An 8399-nucleotide genomic window follows, 5' to 3' on the forward strand; every position below is an offset into this window, starting at 1 on the left:
TCTCCATCACCTGTGTTAGTCCCCAACACTGTGTAAGTTCCCAACACCTGTGTTAGTCTCCAACACCTGTGTTAGTCTCCAACACCTATGTTAGTCCCCAACACCTGTGTAAGTTCCCAACACCAGTGTAAGTTTCCAACACCTGTGTTAGTCTCCAACACCTGTGTTTGTCTCCAACACCTGTGTTAGTCCCCAACACCTGTGTAGTTCACAACACCTGTAAGTAACTTCCCAACACCTGTGTTAGTCCCCCAACACCTGTGTAAGTTCCCAACACCTGTGTTAGTCTCCAACACCTGTGTTTGTCTCCAACACCTGTGTTAGTCCCCAACACCTGTGTGAAGTTCACAACACCTGTGTGTACTTCCCAACACCTGTGTTAGTCCCCAACACCTGTGTAAGTTCCCAACACCTGCGTTAGTCTCCAACACCTGTGTTAGTTCCGAACACCTGTGTTAGTCTCCAACACCTGTGTTAGTCCCCAACACCTGTGCAAGTTCCCAACACCTGTGTTAGTCTCCAACACCTGTGTAAGTTCCCAGCACCTGTGTAAGTTCCCAACACCTGTGTTAGTCCCAACACCTGTGTAAGTTCCCAACACCTGTGTTAGTCTCCAACACCTGTGTAAGTTCCCAACACCTGTGTAAGTTCCCAACACCTGTGTAAGTTCCCAACACCTGTGTTAGTCTCCAACACCTGTGTAAGTTCCCAACACCTGTGTAAGTTCCCAACACCTGTGTAAGTTCCCAACACCTGTGTTAGTCTCCAACACCTGTGTTAGTCTCCAACACCTGTGTTAGTCCCCAACACCTGTGTAAGTTCCCAACACCTGTGTTAGTCTCCAACACCTGTGTTTGTCTCCAACACCTGTGTTAGTCCCCAACACCTGTGTAAGTTCACAACACCTGTGTAAGTTCCCAACACCTGTGTTAGTCCCCAACACCTGTGTAAGTTCCCAACACCTGTGTTAGTCTCCAACACCTGTGTTAGTCCCGAACACCTGTGTTAGTCTCCAACACCTGTGTTAGTCTCCAACACCTATGTTAGTCCCCAACACCTGTGTAAGTTCCCAACACCTGTGTTAGTCTCCAACACCTGTGTTAGTCTCCAACACCTGTGTTAGTCCCCAACACCTGTGTAAGTTCCCAACACCTGTGTAAGTTTCCAACACCTGTGTTAGTCTCCAACACCTGTGTTTGTCTCCAACACCTGTGTTAGTCCCCAACACCTGTGTAAGTTCACAACACCTGTGTAAGTTCCCAACACCTGTGTTATTCCCCAACACCTGTGTAAGTTCCCAACACCTGTGTTAGTCTCCAACACCTGTGTTAGTCCCGAACACCTGCGTTAGTCTCCAACACCTGTGTTAGTCTCCAACACCTGTGTTAGTCCCCAACACCTGTGTAAGTTCCCAACACCTGTGTTAGTCTCCAACACCTGTGTTAGTCTCCAACACCTGTGTTAGTCCCCAACACCTGTGTAAGTTCCCAACACCTGTGTAAGTTTCCAACACCTGTGTTAGTCTCCAACACCTGTGTTTGTCTCCAACACCTGTGTTAGTCCCCAACACCTGTGTAAGTTCACAACACCTGTATAAGTTCTCAACACCTGTGTTAGTCCCCAACACCTGTGTAAGTTCCCAACACCTGTGTTAGTCTCCAACACCTGTGTTAGTCCCGAACACCTGTGTTAGTCTCCAACACCTGTCTTAGTCTCCATCACCTGTGTTAGTCCCCAACACTGTGTAAGTTCCCAACACCTGTGTTAGTCTCCAACACCTGTGTTAGTCTCCAACACCTATGTTAGTCCCCAACACCTGTGTAAGTTCCCAACACCAGTGTAAGTTTCCAACACCTGTGTTAGTCTCCAACACCTGTGTTTGTCTCCAACACCTGTGTTAGTCCCCAACACCTGTGTAAGTTCACAACACCTGTGTAAGTTCCCAACACCTGTGTTAGTCCCCAACACCTGTGTAAGTTCCCAACACCTGTGTTAGTCTCCAACACCTGTGTTAGTTCCGAACACCTGTGTTAGTCTCCAACACCTGTGTTAGTCCCCAACACCTGTGCAAGTTCCCAACACCTGTGTTAATCTCCAACACCTGTGTTAGTCCCCAACACCTGTGTAAGTTCCCAACACCTGTGTTAGTCTCCAACACCTGTGTTAGTCCCCAACACCTGTGTAAGTTCCCAACACCTGTGTAAGTTCCCAACACCTGTGTTAGTCCCCAACACCTGTGTAAGTTCCCAACACATGAGTTAGTCCCAACACCTGTGTTAGTCCCCAACATCTGTGTTAGTCCCCAACATATGTGTTAGTCCCCAACACCTGTGTTAGTCCCCCAACACCTGTGTTAGTCCCCAACACCTGTGTTAGTCCCCAACACCTGTGTTAGTCTCCAACACCTGTGTTAGTCCCCAACACCTGTGCTAGTCCCCAACACCTGTGTTAGTCCCCAACACCTGTGTTACTCCCCAACACCTTTGTTAGTCCCCAACACCTGTGTTAGTCCCCAACACCTTTGTTAGTCCCCAACACCTGTGTTAGTCCCCAACACCTTTGTTAGTCCCCAACACCTGTGTTAGTCCCCAACACCTTTGTTAGTCCCCAACACCTGTGTTAGTCCCCAACATCTTTGTTAGTCTCCAACACCTGTGTTAGTCCCCAACACCTGTGTTAGTCCCCAACACCTTTGTTAGTCCCCAACACCTGAGTTAGTCCCAACACCTGTGTTAGTCCCCAAGATCTGTGTTAGTCCCCAACATATGTGTTAGTCCCCAACACCTGTGCTAGTCCCCAACACCTGTGTTAGTCCCCAACACCTTTGTTAGTCCCCAACACCTGTGTTAGTCCCCAACACCTTTGTTAGTCCCCAACACCTGTGTTAGTCCCCAACACCTGTGTTACTCCCCAACACCTTTGTTAGTCCCCAACACCTGTGTTAGTCCCCAACACCTTTGTTAGTCCCCAACACCTGTGTTAGTCCCCAACACCTTTGTTAGTCCCCAACACCTGTGTTAGTCCCCAACACCTTTGTTAGTCCCCAACACCTGTGTTAGTCCCCAACATCTTTGTTAGTCTCCAACACCTGTGTTAGTCCCCAACACCTGTGTTAGTCCCCAACACCTTTGTTAGTCCCCAACACCTGAGTTAGTCCCAACACCTGTGTTAGTCCCCAAGATCTGTGTTAGTCCCCAACATATGTGTTAGTCCCCAACACCTGTGCTAGTCCCCAACACCTGTGTTAGTCCCCAACACCTTTGTTAGTCCCCAACACCTGTGTTAGTCCCCAACACCTTTGTTAGTCCCCAACACCTGTGTTAGTCCCCAACACCTGTGTTATGCTCAAGGTGTTTAAAAGTGACCTAAAAAGCACATTAATAACAGACCTGGAATATACTCGAGTGACTCCAGTAAACTAGATGAGAATAAGACATTGTATTAACTAAACCAAGCGTTCCTAGCACCCTTCCTAGCACCCTTCCTAGCACCCTTCCTAGCACCCTTCCCAGCAGTCTTCCCAGCAGTTCCCAGCAGGTTCTGCAGCAGTGGTGGCTGGTGTGGGCACTCGGCCAGCAGTGCTTATTCTCCCACACCACACACAGTTCTCCTCACAGAATAACAAACATTAACCTCCCAAACTAACTTCAAGGTTATTTATAAATACAATAATATACATATTATGCATTTTACGATATATATATATATATATATATATATATATATATATATATATATATATATATATATATATATATATATATATATATATATATATATATATATATATATCGTCCCGAATAGGCAAAGCTTGCGATTTGGGCTTAAATAGCGACACTTCTCTTGCCGAATAAGGCAAGCAAAAAATTGTGTTTGCAATAATTTTGCAAAAATTATTCTGAACTTAACGAAAAAATATATACATTTCATTGTGTTTGTTTATTATTAAATTATTGTAAACTGATCTAAGATATATTTAGTCGGATTAGGCTAAATTAAATTGAGCTTGTTATAATAAGGTTAGGTAAGTTTTCTAAGGTTCTTTTGGTATAAAATTATTAATTTTTGCATTAACGTAAATGAAAAAAATCTATCTTTAAACGTATAAGAGAAAATTTTAGAAAGGGGCTTAATTTTAAAAGAGTTCTTGCTAATTGACAAATTTTAGGTATCCGGAAGCACCGCTGGTCGTCAGGTTATCAACACAGACCTGCTGGATGCTGGATGCTGGATGCTGGATGCTGGATGCTGGATGCTGGATGCTGGATGCTGGATGCTGGATGCTGGATGCTAGATGTTGTAAAGAGGATGGAGGACACAGTGTCTAACTCGACCCAAACTAACTGATTCCTTGAGGGGTACACCCTGCTTTGAAAGACAAAACTTTGTTACTGTGAGGCGCTCCTGAGATCAATATGCGGGTAGGCACTAAATGTCTCACCACTGGAAGATCACCAGTGGTATCAAGCTACACTTCCAGTGACTGGGGAGAGATCGGGGGTACACAAGGCAACGCAAGTAGCATTACCTGCATTTCTGTCTTTGTGAGCTGCAGCCAGCAGACTAACGAAGGAGATAATGCGTGAGAGACGCTGTAGGAGCCCACGACTCTGATGTTCACTGAAGCAACAGGTCAGTGGGGTAGCCTTACAGACTCAGGCAGACCAGCTCCTCACAGAGATCACAAAAAGTCCCAGAGAGACGAAGCAATCGTGGAGAAAATCTCCCGGACATTCATCAGTAATGCCTCAGGAAGTAATTAAAGCTCGCCTCCTTGCGGTGAAGGCACCCCATGATGGGGATTTCCTCTTGGCAATCTCTAATTACTCCTTGGGCACTCGGCTCGACCTTCAGGTCACTCACAGTGGTGTAAGTCTTCACTAGCCGCCCTCATACTCAACAAACACAAGTGTATCTCTGACAGTGAGTCAGTTGACTAACTTGGTCTTGTCTGGCATACGTAAGAAAAGAAGTATGGCAGACACGAAGAGGTTAATATGTACCATCAAGTGAAGTCTGGCCACAGCTGGTTGTTCAGGAGAACAGGTACCCCAGGTACTGAGGCCAGATGGCAGCCAGAAGCCTCCAGATGGAGTCACTATGCTACCTTGGAAAGCTGGTCAACACACTGCATGGAACTACACTTGTGCGTTTACATTGGATGACGCCCACTTACAACACTGGCTGACACCTACCTACATCACTGGCTGACACCTACTTACAACACTGACTGACACACCTACAACACTCTCAAGGCGGAATTAGCTGTTCTCTCAGTTTTAAGTAGAACCAGAGGATCAATAAATACAGGAACCAACCAGGAAAACAACCATGGGCCCAGAGCGATCAGCTACCTTTATGCAGAGGCTCAGCGTTACCATCCAAAAAGGTAATGCCTGCAGCATCCTGGGTCCACGACCCACCACCGAGTAGGGAAAGAAAGTAATCAAACAGAACCGGGGCAAAACCTTATTTACGTTCGACTACTGTCTTCTCTGAGGCTGTGGGTCCCTAGTTAGTACTCTCTCTCTCTCTCTTGCTCTCTCTTTCTTGTATGTGAAAACAAGAGTGACTTACCTGTTCTAGCTCTGGCGTGAACCTGACTGGTCTGAGGTAATAGCAGATAACAACTACGTGGATGAGGTTGATGAGAACGAAGATAGCGTTCCAAAGAAAGGTGTCAAAGGCGCAGAGCACCACCCAGCCCCACAGGCTGAAGAACATACAGCCTATGGTGAGGGTGATGCGTAGGTACAATATCCCGTAGATGCCGTTGGGAGCCAGGTACGAGAGGAAGAGGAAGATGTTGGCCAGCTGGAAGTAGATATGGTTGATGGGGAGCCAGCTGGAACACACGGCATAGTCAGCATAGGTGATGCCACCCATCTTAATGATGTCCTGAATGTCATAGCTACTGGGAAACATGGGCTCATGGGTGGAGGAGGTGGTGGCTGGCGTGGGCGTGGTGCCGCCCGTTGTGGTGGGCGTGGCTGTGCTGGAGAGGTTGTAACCCACATCTTCCTCGGTGAGGTTGTTGGAGAAGAGCAAGATGGAAGCAATGGTGGTGACGATAGGTTCCAGAACTGTGGCGTTGATGCCCATGGTGGTGATGGTAATGGTGATGGTGGTGGTGATGGTTGAGTCAGCTCCCAGGGGCGTGACTGCAACGACCCTCAGACAACTTGATGCGCTAATAAGTGGACTAGAAGAGAGGATGTAGACGTACGAGGGGAGCTGGTGGTTGTAACAGGTAGTGAGGGAGATCAACAGGTGTACACTACCACTGGCACCATCATCAACAATGATGGACCTTCCTGTCTCTCTATGTACACCTCACAAGCGTGTGTACACCTCACAAGCGTGTGTACAGAGTCAGGCCTACACCACCTCCCCGCTGAGCCATAGTGCCACTAAAACACTTCACTTATATAACACTGGTAATCACAAACTCAATTTATCCTTCATAATCTGCAAGATAACATCTTCGAAAGAGAGTCCTTGTTAGCCTCAGACGTACTCAAGACGTACTTGAGACTCCTTCAGTTATTTACCCTCACAGAGTCTTGCTACATCATTCTAGCGACGTTACACTACGTTTTCCACACATTTCTACGAATGAATGAGAGGCTACAGACGTGTGTCTGTCACGAATAACAACACGCTGGATTCCGAACCCGCCGATTCGAGCGCATATCACGAACCAGACGACACGGAATTTCGACTTTTGCGTTATGCGTCACATGACGCTGAAGCGTGATGCCGGTGCTTCCCCTCTCACTTCCTGCTCCACCACAGACATAATTCCCTACCAGCTCATCACTGAGGTACCGACAAGAAGTGGTTTCCTTAGAGTAAACACAGTGAGCACCAGCATGGACCTGAGTGACGCCACGGGTGAGAGAAGAGGCGCTCCTTGGCCTTCTCCCTGGTTCGATTCCCTACGCAAATAGATGAGTACACGACACTTGTCAATATGTGTTCACCTCACAACACTTGCAGCAACCTCAGCCTGGGAATGACCTGTTTAACACGCTAGGTGATAGAATACGGAGAGGCGGACACTGAGGGATGACCTGACCAGGAGACAGTCACCCTGGGGACTTGACCAGGAGACAGCCACTCTAGGGACGTGTCCAGGAGACAGTCACCCTGGGGACCTGACCAGGAGACAGCCACTCTAGGGACGTGTCCAAGAGACAGCCACCCTAGGGACGTGTCCAAGAGACAGCCACTGTGAAGACGTGCCCAGGAGATTGCTGGCTTGCCACGGCGTTGAGGAGATGCCGTCTTGTTTATAGTAGTGGGTGGTAGTGGGTGGTGGTAGTGGTGGTGGTGGTAGTGAGTGGTGGTGGTGGTGGTAGTTGTGGCCGTCACGCCCACACACGCCCTCACCCAGCCCTCGCTACGCCCACATCTGCAAGCAAAATAAAAACACAAACAATAATAATGGTGCCTAATAAAATTATTATTATTATTATTATTATTATTATTATTATTATTATTATTATTATTATTATTATTATTATTATTATTATTATTATTATTAGTGTCCTTATTAGTGTCCTTATTTCCACAATGATCAACTTTCTTGTCCGTACAGAGAATCAAGGGCCTCCCTACCTCCCTAATCCCTACCCACCCCTACCCCCCACCCCTTATCCCTTACTCCTACCCCATACCCCTTCCCCTACCCCTTACCCCTTCCCCTTACGCCACCAAACAAACACTACACAAACCAGAAGTAAATGTCAACACTCCCCCGCAGATGAGACCAGACAGCCAGAGCTAGACAGCCAGAGCTAGACAGCCAGAGCTAGACAGCCAGAGCTAGACAGCCAGAGCTAGACACCCAGAGCTAGACACCCAGAGCTAGACATCCAGAGCTAGACAGCGAGAGCTAGACAGCCAGAGCTAGACAGCCAGAGCTAGACAGCCAGAGCTACACAGCCAGAGCTAGACAGCCAGAGCTAGACAGACAGAGCTAGACAGCCAGAGCTAGACAGCCAGAGCTAGACAGCCAGAGCTAGACAGCCAGAGCTAGACAGCCAGAGCTAGACAGCCAGAGCTAGACAGCCAGAGCTAAACAGCCAGAGCTAGACAGCCAGAGCTAAACACCCAGAGCTAAACAGAAAGAGCTAGACAGCCAGAGCTAAACACCCAGAGCTAAACAGCCAAAGCTAGACAGCCAGAGCTAGACAGCCAGAGCTAGACAGCAAGAGCTAAACACCCAGAGCTAAACAGCCAGAGCTAGACAGCCAGAGCTAAACAGCCAGAGCTAGACAGCCAGAGCTAGACAGCCAGAGCTAGACAGCCAGAGATAAACACCCAGAGCTAGACAGCCAGAGCTATAAACCCAGAGCTAAACAGCCAGAGCTAAACACCCAGAGCTAGACAGCCAG

At 47.8% G+C, this 8399-nt stretch overlaps 1 protein-coding gene across 1 annotated transcript; it reads right to left on the reverse strand.

The window, feature by feature from the left end:
• Positions 1 to 5057: 5057 nt before the first annotated feature.
• On the reverse strand, positions 5058 to 7411 carry LOC128693527 (blood vessel epicardial substance-A). Its single transcript, XM_053783246.2, has one exon. It carries the CDS (start codon positions 6100 to 6102, stop codon positions 5512 to 5514), a length of 591 nt encoding a protein of 196 aa, XP_053639221.1. The 5' UTR covers positions 6103 to 7411; the 3' UTR covers positions 5058 to 5511.
• Between the last annotated feature and the right edge of the window lie 988 nt (positions 7412 to 8399).

Source organism: Cherax quadricarinatus, unplaced genomic scaffold (assembly GCF_038502225.1).
Source record: "Cherax quadricarinatus isolate ZL_2023a unplaced genomic scaffold, ASM3850222v1 Contig3991, whole genome shotgun sequence".
Lineage (NCBI taxonomy): Eukaryota > Metazoa > Arthropoda > Malacostraca > Decapoda > Parastacidae > Cherax > Cherax quadricarinatus.

Excerpts from the sequence above, each read along its gene's own strand:
- LOC128693527 (XM_053783246.2), bottom strand. The coding sequence starts at position 6,102 with ATGGGCATCAACGCCACAGTTCTGGAACCTATCGTCACCACCATTGCT.